Source organism: Neoarius graeffei, chromosome 6, assembly GCF_027579695.1.
Source record: "Neoarius graeffei isolate fNeoGra1 chromosome 6, fNeoGra1.pri, whole genome shotgun sequence".
NCBI lineage: Eukaryota > Metazoa > Chordata > Actinopteri > Siluriformes > Ariidae > Neoarius > Neoarius graeffei.
In genome coordinates, this window is record NC_083574.1 from 55,774,239 (window position 1) to 55,790,082 (window position 15,844).

Sequence of the window (15,844 nt, forward strand, 5' to 3'; positions counted from 1 at the left end):
TATGATTTAAAAATAGAAAACAGTTGTTTATCAATAAATGGCTTCACCCAACCACTAACCATGAGTGGGGGAAAAAAGTTTTTGTGTTATCATTCATATTCTCTGAAAAAAGGCCAAGAAAGCAAAAATTCTGCCAGGGTATGTAAACTTATGAGCACAACTGTATGTATTATGTTGACTTCAGAAAACCCAAAATAAATTACGACTTGTGCACCAAACAGTTCAGAGAAATAATTGAAAACCCAATATTGCCATGACATTGATGTCCATGACAGGTGGATGTAAACTATTAACTGCAGCCGTACTAGTTCTCAATTAGGGTGTTCACACGGCACATATTTGCATCGATGCTGCACCGATGTATTTTGTTGCGATATATCTTACACCGGTGTAAATTTTGCGCAGCGTTCACACGTCACAACCCTGCTTACTAGAGAGAAGCGTGTTAGCACCGGTGCAGCCCCACTTGCGGTCACACGGCAGTTTCTGCGACCGTGTTATAGTAGCAAAAACTTTATTACTATAATTTCCTTTGATAGTAATAAAGTTTTGATATTTCCTTTTATTACTATCATTTCCTATCATTATTACTATCATTTCCGATAGTAATAGTGCGGAAATGAAATATGCGCATGCGTGGAAATGTACTTTTTCCCGGTTGTCATGGCATCACCAAGTGCCGGGAAAACAACGTGGATGAAGACACCAGTGTTGCCAGATATTGCTGACGTTTTCCATCCCAAAATATATTCAAATCCGCCAAAATGCACTTAAAACTGCCAAATCTGGCAACACTGGAAGACGTACAGTTCTGTTGTTGATATTCGCCATTTTGGAAGCGCAAAATACCAGGATGCAAATTATGCAATGCCCGTACGTAATCAACTCTCCTCACGCGTAGCGAGTCTACCCCTGTAGCGTTCAGACGTCCCATTTTATATCGGTGCTGCCCCGCAAACTAGCATTTACTCCGGAGTAAATTTCTTAAACCACCTCCCGAGCAGGGTTAGATTTGCACCGGTTTAAGCAGCTTTCAGGGGCTACACCGGTATAACTTTGTACCGTGTGAACGCTCTACCGGGGCAGCCCCGGTGCTACACCGGAGTAAAAGTTGCCGTGTGAACACCCCTAATAATACAGGTCTGGACTGGCCTTTGTCTTTTAGGGAAGCTTTAATTGTTCATGAAATTCTTGTTTGTGGTGCTAAATTGAATTATTCTTTGAGAGGAACAGCACTCTTTTGAGGAGTTTGCTGTGTATTATTATTATTATTATTATTATTATTATTATTATTCCCCCGTCAAAATGGAAACCTGTCCTGATGGAGGAAATGGATTGAATGACTAGTTATTGTATTTGTCAAATTTCATTAAACATACTCTAATAAGATGATCTTTATTAAAATCAGCTTTTGAATATAATTTAGCTTGGGTTCGGATGTTTTTATGACGAAGTGTGCTGTAATGTCTTTATTTAGGGAGTATGCTGTGAATGAAGTTGTTGCTGGCATCCATGAATACTTCAACGTTATGTTGGGCACGCAGCTCCTCTACAAGTTCGAGAGGCCACAGTACGCAGAGATCCTGGCGAACCACCCAGACACATCAATGTCGCAGATTTATGGAGCACCACACCTGCTGAGGCTTTTTGGTACGCACTGTTAGCCAAACTCTTTATTGCGGTCATGCTTTATAGAACAAGTCCAAACTTAACCTTGATTTTATCATGATATATTGATAATCGTGAGAACCGAACTCCATGAGATCAGCCTTTACTCATGAGAAATAAAGCTGCTGAGTTACCTGACATGGCGTGTTCAGCTACAGTAATGTTGATGATTTGTCATGTTTGGGTGCCTGAAGGTGTGTGTGCTTATTATGAGCTCACTGCTAGCATAAAAAAAAAGGATTTGCTTTAGTGAGTTTCAGCCGTCAGAAACCACAGATTAAGCCATGACCACAAATCAACATTTAAAGGGAGAGGAAAAATCTCAGGAGAGGATTTATGATCAGTACTTGCCTATAAGTTGTTAAATATTAACATGATGCTTTAATTGCTGAATCTGTAAAAATGTGAGTAAGTGCCACAGAGACGCCTACTAGTACGGATTGGCCGTATTTTGTACGGAAAAGTTACGTAAATACGATGTTACGGCAAACAGTGTTATTCTGTACGGAATTATTATAAAGTCTTAAATTACAGTGAGTTGTTTTTAAATGTCCAAGCGACTTTTTCAATCCATGCGCGATTCACGGCTAGGCTATTTATTTTTACAACAACCACACATGCTGTGTGTGACATGCGCAGATTCCGCACATTTGTTCACTAGGGCTGTAACGATACACCCAACTCACGATTCGATTCGTATCGCGATTTTTGACCCACGATTTCTTTTAAAATGTTTTTTTAAAGTAGTAAATTTGACTTATTAACATTTACTTACTTACATTAACTATTTAATAACAAATAATTCAGACCACTGGAGAGAATGAGCAATATGTATGCAAAAATGAACAAATGTATATCCAAAGATCGTTTTATTTCTCAAAATAATACTGTTGAGCCGGAAGCTCTGTTTTTTTCGGTTCTGAAAAAGTCATTTTTCCAAATCGTGTAAATCCGTTAAGATTTTTTTTGGGTGGGTGGCTCTCTCACTGTCTCACTCTCATAGGGCCAATGATTTTCCATGATCGCGGAAAACAGATGGAAATTACGGAATTTTTATGGTGAAACATTGCTCGCGTGTCAAAATGTAACTGCCGCAGAAGGCTTCCGCCCAAGCAGACATGCCTTCAGTGTTGCCAGATATTGCTAACGTTTTCCACCCCAAAATATGTTCAAAACCAGCCAAAAAGCACCTAAACCTGCCCAATCTGGCAACACTGCATGCCTTTCCGGTCAAGTGATTGTGATTGGCTTGTGGCACACCTAGCCAGCCAGTGAGCTGCTTGTTTACAGATTCGCTCCCCGCGTCGCAACCAGAATGGCGACCGCTTAAAAGAAATGAATGCTCTGCCAGTGGCGAGTGTGGACGTTGCGTGACTCGCAGAAGATTGTCGCAGGTCGGCGAAAAAACGACTTACTAATAGATATAAAAAAATAAAAGTAATTTAAGTAAGTTTAAAATGTAATTTAAATAAAAAGTAAAGTATTCATAAATTGAAGTTTGGAAGCGCCTCTGTTTTTGGGCTGAGGAGAAGTTTGAAAGGGTGTACCGCGATTCTGCCTTCTTGTATCGCGATACGGATCGTGGCTCTGCGTATCGCGATTTCGATACGCATATCGTTACAGCCCTATTGTTCACGCTATTTTTCGATACGGTAGAACGGCCATGCATTACACCCAGTCAAAAGGGCAATGGATACGCGCACTGCAAACTGTGTAGAACTGACATTAACATCACTCATGGTGGTTGCGATGACTGCACGCGGCATGTCGACTACAAAAAACATACGGAGTATGCTGAAATGGCGAGTCAGGCGGAAAGTAAATCTGGGGGTATCCAGCAGTTTTTTACGAAATCTGTGGATGAAAAGACACGGAACGTGACACGTGCTGAAGCGGTGATGGTTGACCTATGCTTGGAGTTGAACTTGCCAATTAGTGCCATGAAATGTGAGTTAAACTTATTCAGTTTCTTTTTACATGTCTGATTTTTATTCACTGAAATATCAAACACTGGCTGTACTTCTTTAATTCAAAGTCTTTTCAGTGTTGCAAATGCAAATGTGCATGTAGTATGATCAAAAACAGAATTTTATGATCAGTGTTGTTGGGATTGTGGCAAAAAATTGATCATTCCACTGTTTTAAATACAATTATAAATGTCATTTTATTCAATGTCTCTTCTGAAGCATTATGCTTAAGTATTTATATATTGGGACGTTAAGATAACAATGTCGGACTCTCTTTGGCATGAAATAAGACATTTTTTTTTAATTTTATTAGAATCCGTTAACAGGTAGAACATTTTGCCAGGCAATATAATACTTTTGAGGAGTTCCATTCAATACCAATGATTGGTAGTCAACCGTAATGTCTGCAAACGGAACACTATTGTATTTATAAAAATGTGATATATTGCATGCTCTAGAAATTTGTTGAGTGGAAATTCAGTTGAGATGGCTGCTCGCGTTTTGTTTATTCAATTCACACAAAACAGTTCTTTTTAATAATTTAAATGTTAAACATATTGGTATATATACCTCTTTATAATGGAAATGCACATAAATTAATGTTACTGAAAGTCATTCCAAAATACTGAAAAATGTTTTAAAGAATACTGAAATTCAAAATTTGGGGTAGGCATCTCTGCTGCCATGTAGTTTATTGTCGGCCAGTTTTCATTCAAATTTGAGATCTTGAGTTTTTGAAATTGGCAGAACACTGCGTATGTACAGTGCCTATAGAAAATCATCATTCCCCTTTAAAATACTGTAGTTGCTTTGTCATACAGGCTGAAATCAAAACCCAATTTAAAAAAAAAAAAAAAGCTTTTTCCAGCTTTATTTACAAATTTGCCCATACAGCATAAAATTACTGAAAAAAGGTGACAGTTCTGAAAAATATTAAGAAGTGAATCAGGTTTGGCAAAAGTCCTTAGTCCCCTCATTTAATACTTCGTCGAGCCACGTTTTACTTTTATTCCAGATATCAATTTGTTTGGATATATGACGACTAGCTTGGCACACTTAGATTGGGGTGTTTTTTTTTTTTTTTAATTTAAAAACTCATTCTTCTTTGCAGAATTGTTCAAGTTGAGTCAAATCCCATGGTGAGTGGCAATGGACTGCTCTCCAAGTCCATCCACAGGTTTTGTATCAGATTTAAGTCAGGACTCTGACTTGGCCACTCAAGTACCTCCACCTTCTTATACTTAAGCCACTGTGGTGTTCTTTTAGCGGTATGTTTAGGATCTTTGTCATGTTAGAAATGAATGACCTGCCTATCTTCAGCTGTCTAGCAGAGGGAAGCAGGTTTTACTCGAGTTTGGGTGGAATTAGCAGCATCTGTTTTCCTTTCAATGCTGATCAATTGTCCAGTCCCTGCTGAAGAGAAACACCCCCACAACATAATGTCGCCACCTAGTCTGGCTAATGCGACTTCAAAGCTCTGCGAGCATTTGGTCTGGCAAAGATATTAAGCCCAACCGTTTCCCAAAGGCGTGGTTGACCCGCCTCCCTGAAATGCCTCAGCTTGCTACTGGTCGAAGCCAGAAAAGGCTGTGACGAAGCTTAAACCAATCACATCACTCTTTCCTCTGACGTATGTGATGCGACGGAAACTGCTTGAGTAACAGGAAGAAGATAAATACCTCCAGGGCTGCTCTTTGCTCCGTTTTCAATGAGAACTTCCCGTTGAATGCTTTCAATACAGCATCTACCGCTGTGTCAAAGGCTTGCCGCTGCTCCATGTTCGTAATGTTTCTAGTGAATGAAGCGCTTCCGGCATAGATTCTGTAAACAATCTATGGCTTCCGGTCGCAGTTCTACTACGTCACTGCCTTGAACACGCCTCTACCCAGGGCCGTTGGAGATGCTCAAAGTTGATTGGCTCCCGATTTTTCGGGAGCTTGGAAGAGCTGGAGATAGCTTGCCTTGCCAGACTAAGCTCGCAGCAGACCCTCATGTTGCGTCACACTTAGGATGGGCGGGCCCAGGCTAGTCGCCACCACCATGCTTCACAGTAGGTATGATGGAGAGGGCTTTTTTTTTTTTTTTAAATGTCTCCGCCACCTTAAGGTGCAGGAGGCATTATGTTTTCGGGTTGTCCGTGCGTCCCGAAACCTTGTGAACGCGATATCTCAAATGCTAATGAAAGGAATTTCACCGAACTTTCCCCATTTGTGCGCTTTGGGACAAACATGAACTGATTAGATTTTGAGGTTAAAAGGTCACAGGTCAAGATTACTGTGAGGTCAAATGTCCATCCCCAAATCACAACTTAAGGCGTGCAGTCTACCAGGTGGAGGCATCCTCATTGATGCCGTTGGTGTAGAGGGGTTTTGGGGGGGGGGCTTTCACTAAATACAGCACTTTGGAGTTCAGTCCAAAAAGGTACATTTTGATCTTATCTGACTTTTTGCCGCATGGCATCAGAGTCTTTTCAGGTGTCTTTTTGCGTAGTGCAAATGAGACCGTGTGGCACTTTTTCAGAAAAGCCTTCTTTCTTGCTACCCTGTCCTTAAGACTTGTAATGCCTTCAAAGTTGCTGTTGGGCTCTTGGTAGCTTCTCTGACCAATGTCCTCCTGGCTCAGTCATCCACTTTGGATGGATGGCTTGATCTAGGCAAGGTCTTGTTGGTGCCATATGCTTACTCGTGCTCTGAACGGGACTCGGAAGGAATAGCGAAAGCCTTTAAAATCTGTTTGTAGCATTCTCCTACCTCATGTCTTTCTACAACTTTATCCTGGAGGTCTTTTGAAAGCGCTTTCCCAACCTTAGTGAATTCTTCGCAGTACTATGCACTAGTAGTAGTGGACTCTTGCTGCTTTATTCTGAAGTAATCAAAGCCAGTTGATGTCAGGTTGGGTAATTTGCCTGGTGTTTGATTTAAAGTTGATTGGCTGCACCGGGGTGAATAATAACTGACAAAGGAGGTGTTATTCACCAATGTTCACCTTTGGCGAATAATTATTAATTAATTTCCAGGGTGTAATATGACAAAAGGTAAAGATTTTTACACGGTGGAAGGATTTTCTATGGACCCTTTTCAGTCACGTGACCTTCGTAAACGCGACCACCATTTTGGACATGTAGCGGACTTCGGCTCGAATTGGTTTGAATGCGAGGAAGGCGACAAACGGAGAACATACAAGAAAAAGGAGCGAGATGCAGAAAACACCTTCGCTATCCAGCGACGTAGGGCATTTACAGGGCGAGCAGAGGGAGAGGTATTTTCAAAAATTGAGGTTAGCAGGCTTAGAGAGCGACGTTTACCATCACACTGCCCTGGCGCTGTGTACAGTTTACTTTCTATGGTTTGTGCACTCACTATTTGCCATTACTTTCTCCAACCCAGTGTTACAGATTACAGGGAACGGCCTGGATTTAAGAGACAAATACATGTTCCTCTTGTTTTGAACACTTATTTGTAGGCAGTGCTTAATTTGTAAAGTGGGAGGTCCCGGAGCGCAGAGGATGAGCAGCTCCGGTGCGGAAAAAAAGAGGGGGGGAGGGGGGCGCGGCGCTGCGCTTCTGGGCATGTTTTGTAATAACACTGCAAATTAAGTTCATCTGCAGATATTTTGTGGATGTCGTTTCATGAGAGAAATCACCAACAAGACAGATATCAAAATCAGACATTAACACTAAATAAACTTGCAATTTTTTTTAATTTAATTATTTTGGGGTTTTTTTTGTTACATAGTCAAAAGAGGTGTCGGATCACCGGATCCAGTGTAAATAGCTGCCGGAGCCAACGCCCGAGGTTCCGGAGCGCGCTCCGGCTTGCTCCCCCTCAAATTAAGCGCTGTTTGTAGGACACTGCCTCTGATCTGTCCTACAGTCTACCAACAGCAAAGGAACACAACGCTAGCTAATGTCGTTAGCTAATAGCTACTACAGAAGAACAAAGAGGTTACAATGGGTTATTTTAGCCTATTTGGTTACACACTCGCCGCCACAGAATGTTAACAGCAATGTAATGCCTTTTCTGGCTAATTTTATTCGTCTTACCGCCAACAAAGTGGTCACTACACAAGCGCTGGTATGCCGAGGGCTGTCAGTCTTTCCTGTTTATGGCCGCTATCCATCTTCTCCGTCGGTCAGCATCTACCGGGATCCGATAAAATGATAACCCTTGCCTTGTTTGTTGATGGTTACTACATCCAGGTGCACAACAATATAGTGGCATGATGGAAGTCTTGCTGAAAATAAACACTTTCTTTGCTGCCGTTCCTCAATGCTGGCTGTGGTAAACTACTGGTAGTACATGTCCAAAATGGCGGCCGCGTTTGTCGTGACGTCACATGAAAAGGGTCCATAGGCACTGTATGTGTTAAAGGACACATGCTTCTTCATATTCCAACGTTACATGATTTGTGTATTAGCAAAGCAACCAAGCTGCTAGATTTTTAACCAAAATTAGTCTGACGTTTTAAAAGCCTCAAGCAGAAGTAAGGTAAAAGTATTAGTTTTTATATAAAAACCATGTAGGTTAAAGATGGTACGTAGTAAGTGTTTGTTTGTGTCTTCCTCGCATGCCTTTCACCACTTTCTTTTAAATGTCTGACAGTGAGGATTGGGGCGATGCTGGCATACACACCTCTGGATGAGAAGAGCCTCGCTCTGCTGCTCAGTTACCTGCAAGATTTCTTAAAGTAAGTATGCATTCATACTCAAGCCTCAACGCCAGGCATTGGCCTAAAATGAAATTGACTAGCAGTATAGATATGAATAGGGCTCCAGGACAGTTTAATTGACTATTGAGTTAGAGGGCTGTTGGAGAATACATCACTGTGAGTGCACCATTACTTTAATTGGATCATAGATTCTGGGTTGACTGAGTTCCCCAGCTGTGCTTTAGGGAGCATCTTGTATAACTGTTGGATCTGTGTTGGCCTGGAGAGACGGAGTGAGGATGTGGCCAGAGTGTTGAACAGAGCAAACAAGATACTGATAAATCTGTGTAAACATGTAACATCTTGTGTTTTGGATGGGAATCCAGCCAAATCCAGCATTTTGGCACATCTGGGTTTCATAACATTTACAGATGTGTCAGAAATTTAGTCTTGTTTATAACTCCTCTCCAGAAAATTAATTAGTCTTTGATACTTTCTGGAGTTTTGTGAACACTGCCACATGTGCTTTCAGCGATCTTTAGCAAACTGTTGCCAGGCAGCAATGTTCTTTTTGGAGAGCAGGAGCTTTCTCCTTGCAAACCTGTCATGCACACCATTAGTGTTCTCCTGATGGTGGACGAGTGAACGTTTAACTTTTGCCAATGTGAGAGAGGCCTATAGAGATCTTGCAGTCACGTGACCGGAAAGTACACAACCGCCATCTTGTCGGTCAAAAACACCGCTGAATACTGCTGCACTCGTGTACAGAATGGATCAATTTCAACCGACGGACTACACGGCTCATTTTTCTAATGAACAGAGAACTAGATATATGTCTAAAATAAACGATCTGGGGGCGTCGTGGCTCAGGTGGATAAGGCGCCATACCATAAATCCGGGGACCCGGGTTCGATTCCGGCCCGAGGTCATTTCCCGATCCCTCTCCCGCTCATTTCCTGTCTCTACACTGTCCTATCCAATAAAGGTGAAAAAAGCCCCCAAAAAATATCTTTTAAAAAATAAATAAAATAAACGATCTACAGATTTGTGACCCTTATGGCTTTCCGGATGGAGTTTTCACGACCGGATTTTGAACTGCCAGCGGAATACCCGGACGTGTATAATTACCTCATTAACTTTCCCTCGCTGTTCAGTGGTGAAGCACTGCGTGCTTATAAATCTCTGGACAGTTTTCTTTACAGAAATTCAGGATTTGTCAGCGACTCAGATGTGGCATCTTGTAAACAAGAATCCTCATTGGATGGGTAAGTCACTTAAGTATTGAGTATAGCACTGACCAGCCGATTATAGAATAGAATAAGGTAATTCCAGCTGTAATTCCAAATTGTCCGTCTTGTTTACCATGGATCTGGCGTTGGAGAGGTAGAGGCTTAGCAGTGGAGATTTGAGTGGCTGTTTTCTGAGCTTAGTCAACAGGCCGGCTCTGCAGCCTCGCTTTTGCTTCCGCTCCCGACGCCGCCTCCTTCGCTTTGCTTCCGATAACAATCCACGGAGACCCCGCTGGTCTCGCTATCTCGTCCGGAATGTTGTGCATGCGATGGAAATCGCTACAAACCGTCATATTTTCTGCTGGAAACCAATGTCCAGTAAGTCCATACGGTTGTAGTGGATATTGAAGTCCAGTACAGATGAACAACACGCAAAAATACACACAAAAAACATAAAAAACGTGCACAGGTAGGGAGAGCTTGTAGCCGCAGCCGTTGTAGTAGAATTGTATATACTAGGGTTTTCCAGAAGAAAAGGTAGAAGTAAAAGCAGAAGTAGAAGGCGGAATATGGCGTTTGACCGACAAGATGGCGTCTGTCACAATCTGGATCGGCTGTGACGTCACATGCAAGTGCTCCATAGTTGCTTAGAAGTTACCCTGGGTTCCTTTGTAACCTCGCAAACTATTATACGCCGTGATCTTTGTTGGTCGACCACACCTGAGGAGGGTAGCAGTGATCTTGAATTTCCTCCATCTATGTGATTTTATGGTGGTGGAATCCAAACTCTTTAGAGATCGTTTTGTAACATTTTTCATCATGATGAGCATCAACAGCTCTCTTTCTGAAGTCCTCAGAAATCTTTGTTCGTGTAATGATACACTTCCACAAACATGTTGAGATCAGACTTTGATAAATCCCTGTTCTTTAAATAAAACGAGGCAAACACCCGACTCTCTCGCCTTCAAATTAACTGCTAATCCTAGAGGTTCACATACTTTTGCCACTTCACTGATTATGTAATATTGGACCATTTTCCTCCGTAAATAAATGAGCAAGTATAAATTTTTTTTGGGGGGCTTTTTTCACCTTTATTGGATAGGACAGTGTAGAGACAGGAAATGAGCAGGAGAGAGACAGGGAGGGATCGGGAAATGGCCTCGGGTCGGAATCGAACCCGGGTCCCCGGATTTATGGTACGGCACCTGAGCCACGATGCCTCCAAGTATAGTATTTTTAGAAAAAGAAACCTTTTTGTCACATGCACACTTCAAGCACAGTGAGATTCATCCTCTGCATTTAACCCATCTGAAGCAGTGAAAACACACCCACCCACCCAGAGCAGCGCCCGGGGAGCAGTCAGGGGTTCGGTACCTTGCTGAAGGGCACTTTTAGCCCAAGGCCACCCCATTTTAACCTAACCTGCATGTCTTTGGACTGTGGGGGGAACCGGAGCACCCGGAGGAAAGCCACACAGACACGAGGAGAACATGCAAACTCCGCACAGAAAGCCCCTCGCCGGCAGCTGGGCTCCAACCCAGAACCTTCTTGCTGTGAGGCGACAGCGCTAACCACTGTGCCGCCCGGTGGGTTTTTTTTTTTTTTTGGTCTCGTTTGTTTAATTGGACTCGTGTGAAAATCTGGTGGTTTTGGTCATTTCTGAAAAATATATAAAATTCAAAAGGATTCACAAACTTTCAAGCACCAGTGTACGTTTTCCTCCTTTATATTTAATGCTGTGGGACATCTGCAGAACACGTTATAATGGCTAGAACCCGTCGTTCCCTCATCAGCTTCTTTTATTTATGCCTCCACCACCAGGTGGCATAAAATTTTCGTGTTGGCGATCTGTCTGAGGTTCCCATTAGCACAGTATCTCAAGAATAAATGGTGGAACGTTTGTTTGTAGGATTTATATGGAATTATCAGTGTAATCAGCAGCTGAACTTAGTGGATTTTGGAAATGATCCCAACTGGGTCAAGGACACATCAAGGTCAAATATAGTTTTTCTTCAATAGGCTCCTTTAAAAAAAAAAAAAGGTATTTGAAGCATACAAATTAGTAACAAGGGCTAGTCTTTGTGATGGTGGCATCCCTGTTGATGTGGTTGACCTACTTGTTCTCTCTTAAAATTTGAGACAAAAAAACCTCAATCTTTCATGTTCTAGAGATCTTGCATGTGACGTCACAGCCGATCCAGATTGTGACAGACGCCATCGTGTCGGTCAAACGCCATATTCCGCCTTCTACTTCTGCTTTTACTTCTACCTTTTCTTCTGGAAAACCCTACTATATACAATTCTACTACAACAGCTGTGGCTACAAGCTCTCCCTACCTGTGCACGTTTATGTTTTTTGTGTGTATTTTTGCGTGTTGTTCGTCTGTACCGGACTTCAATATCCACTACAACCGTATGGACTTACTGGACATTGGTTTCCAGCAGAAAATGACGGTTTGTAGCGATTTCCATCGCATGCAAAACATTCCGGACGAGAAAAAAAAAAACATTCCGGACGAGACCAGATAGCGAGACCAGCGGGGTCTCCGTGGATTGTTATCGGAAGCAAAGCGAAGGAGGCGGCGCCGGGACCCGAAGCAAAAGCAAGGCTACAGGCAGAGCCGGCCTGTTGACTAAGCTCAGAAAACAGCTACTCAAACCTCCACTGCCAAGCCTCTACCTCTCCAACGCCAGATCCATGTAAACAACACGGACGATTTGGAATTACCTTATTCTATAATCGGCTGGTCAGTGCTATACTCAATACTTAAGTGACTTACCCATCCAGTGAGGATCATTTTCTTGTTTACAAGATGCCACATCTGAGTCACTGACAAATCCTGAATTTCTGTAAAGATAACTGTCCAGAGATTTATAAGCACGCAGTGCTTCACCACTGAACAGCGAGGGAAAGTTGATGAGGTAATCATACACGTCCGGGTATTCCGCTGGCAGTTCAAAATCTGGTCGTGAAAACTCCGTCCGGAAAGCCATAAGGGTCACAAATCTGTAGATCGTTTATTTTAGACATATATCTAGTTATCTGTTCATTAGAAAAATGAGCCGTGTAGTCCGTCGGTTGAAACTGATCCATTCTGTACACGAGTGCAGCAGTATTCAGCGGTGTTTTTGACCGACATGATGGCGGTTGTGTACTTTCCGGTCACGTGACTGCAAGATCTCTATTGAGGAACCACAAAGCTGTGTCTTGAAGATTTTCCTGTCTGAAATCTAAAAAGAGCAGTTTTCCTTCTGACTGTTAGAAAGCGCTGACACTGGAGACTTTCCATAAATGCTACGTAAGCATCTCCCTTACAGAAACCATCATACTGGCAATTACACAAGGGTGTTTAATCTGCCATAGAAGTCCTTATGCAATTTATTTATTCGAAATAATGTATTGTTGTTATGCCTTTATTATAAACCTGTGATTTTTGCCTTGAAGCTGAATCACTGTCGTCTGCTGTTGTAGAAAATTAATCACTCGGAATAGATGATTCATCAGCACTGGTATAAAACTGTCTGGTGTGCGGTTTTAACTGTAATCAGTTTTTGTTTGCAGGTATTTGGTGAAAAATTCATCATCTCTCTTCAACGCCAGTGACTACGAGGTTGCACCACCAGAGTACCACCGCAAGGCTGTGTGAACAGGACCAGTGATGATTTCTGGTGTTGACATTTCGTTACTTTTTTTTTTTTTTTTCTCAACCCATTTGTAAAGGAAACCCCCAAAATCCAATGAAAGCCCTAGAACAGTTTGGTTGACTGGAACGTGAATCAAGACTGATAACAGCCCATTGGACAGGACTGGTACTGAGGCTTACTGGAATGCTGCTCACTGTCCCCATGTTGTGGAAATATATTTGGGTTCAGATAACACTGATACTGTATGGGTAAAGCAGAATCAAGGTAAATACTGCAGAAGACTTTCTAAAAAAATATATTATACATACGTCTATAGTATGTTTGTTAATAAATTGTCCTTCTAAAATATGGCTCCGTGTCAATTTTTCATGTGTGTGTATTATAATGTTCAAACATCCCAAGAAAATGAATTATTATAGAAATGCACATTATCGATCTATGAGAAAGATGATAATGTTGTGTGAAGTTTTATATCCATCTACCTACCCACCCGAGAGACTTTTTTTTTTTTGTGTGTGTGTGTGAGAAGTTCCCAGATCTGTGGTATCTGAACTACTCGAACCAGCCCATCTGGTACTAACGGTTCTTACCATGATCAAAGATCACAACTGTATGTTTTCTTTATTCTGATATTTGTGTACACTATGGCTAAAAGGATTTGGACAACGGATCGTCACCCACATGTTGCTGCAAAGTTAGAAGCACATGATTGTACAGAATGTACACTGGTGCGTTAAGATTTTACTTCACGGGGGGTGTCGTGGCTCAGGTGGCTAAGGCGCCATACCATAAATCCGGGGACCCGGGTTCGATTCCGACCTGAGGTCATTTCCCGATCCCTCCCCGTGTCTTTCTCTCCCGCTCATTTCCTGTCCTGTCTCTACACTGCCCTATCCAATAAAGGTGAAAAAAAAAAAAAATATATATATATATATATATATATATATATAAATAAGATTTTACTTCACTGGTGGTACAGTAATGGGCCCGAACTTGTTCCAGCCTGACAATGCCCTTGTGCACAAAGCAAGATCAATGAAGATAAGGTTGGTGTGGAAGAACTTGAGTGGCTAGCACAGAGCCCCGACATCAACCGGGAATCTCAGTGAACAGCCATGCTCCAAAATCTAGTTGAAACCCTTCCCAAAACAGTCATTATTCTTTGCAAAGAAAGGACTAGCTCTGGAATCAGATGCTCAACAAGTGCATACGGGTGTGACGGTCAGGTGTCAACAGAGGTGGACAGTAACAAAGTACATTTACTTGAGTATTTTGTACTTGAGTAGGTTTTTTTTTTTTTTGGAAACTTATGACTTTTAATTTCACTACATTTGAAAGACAAATATTGTACTTTTCACTCCACTACATTTCTATCAAGGTCCTCGTTACTATAAAGCAGCTTTGAAAGTGGATGTTTTTTTCTTATCTAAAATGTGATTGTTTTTTCCGCAGGTGACACTGAGACAGTCTATCAGTAATCACTAGGGTCACGTCACGTCCACAGACTGGATAAAATCAAGTTCAATTATTTCTCAGCAGCATTATTTAACTCGATCAGTTGATTGCAGAATGGAAGGAGGCGGTTCTTCTGGGGAATGCACGCACCCAGGGCCATACCTAGAACCCAGGTTTCAGTTTTCTGAAAGGATTAAAGATATATTTCGTTTTAAATGTTTGCCGAAAATGAACCACATCACAGTCTACAAAAACTTGCCGTCCAACCTGTGGAAGCATATTGATGGATGTAAACGTTTTATTCCAAGAGAAAGCTTGCAATGAAGCTTTTAGAGCTAGCGATTAATGTTGCAATAGCTGTGCAGTCTGGTTAGTCAAATAACTTTCTATGGATTTGCCCATCGCCTTGTCCACGGCTAATATTAACACACTGCTAGTTAACTTGGACACAGTTAGCATGTAAAAACGGAGTTATGCTAACATGAATAACGTTAACTTATCTGAAGTCCTTTCAGAAATGTTTTAGCGTAATCTTGCCAAATAAACAATGGAGAGATGTTTCTTTTCTACTACCGTTAGCTACCCAATATAAATTCGAGTTTGAAAAGAGTTTGCTAGCATGCCAGGTGGAGTTTCACTGACCAGCTAGCTTAATGTTAAGCCACCATGATGGCACAGCATGCGTTCGTTTTGTGAATTCACATTTCTGTCTTTGGTAACGGCGTTAGGTTTTGTAAGCGTTGTGACAATAATACAACGATGCGTTGAGAGAAAAATGTACTTTTAATACTTAAATATTTTTAAAAGCAAATACTTCAGTACTTTAACTTGAGTAAAAGTTTGACTGGACAACTTTCATGTGGAACATTTGACCAGTGGGATCTAGGGTATTAGGCAGAAAAAGAAATTTACCAGTCAAAAATAATATTTTATATAATCCTGATAAGCGCCGCAGGCGCGAAGTCCCTCTAGGGGGGTCTGGGGGCATGCCCCCCCAGAAAATTTTTGAAATTTAGACTTCATTTCCTGCATTCTAGGACATTTTCAGGGTGAAATGGCGTGTAATTTTTGATCAGAAATATTGCATATTTTTACTTTGTATTTTTTTCAGTTTCACTCCTGAATGTATCAGATGTATGTATGGTGTCTGATTTGGTAACAAAAGTGAAAAGAAAATAAACAACAATGAATTGTATATAATCTTTTGATCTAGTTACAGTATTTAATAAAAAA

At 41.5% G+C, this 15,844-nt stretch overlaps 1 protein-coding gene across 1 annotated transcript in view; it reads left to right on the top strand.

Moving 5' to 3' along the window:
* Nucleotides 1–13,502, top strand: part of morf4l1 (mortality factor 4 like 1) — a 37,165-nt gene extending 23,663 nt beyond the window's left edge. The window contains exons 10-12 of the mRNA XM_060923891.1: nt 1,478–1,650; nt 8,237–8,321; nt 13,074–13,502. Coding sequence (XP_060779874.1) covers nt 1,478–1,650; nt 8,237–8,321; nt 13,074–13,158 — 343 coding nt within the window. The 3' untranslated portion in view covers nt 13,159–13,502. The remainder of the gene's footprint in view (nt 1–1,477; nt 1,651–8,236; nt 8,322–13,073) is intronic.
* Nucleotides 13,503–15,844: the final 2,342 nt, after the last annotated feature.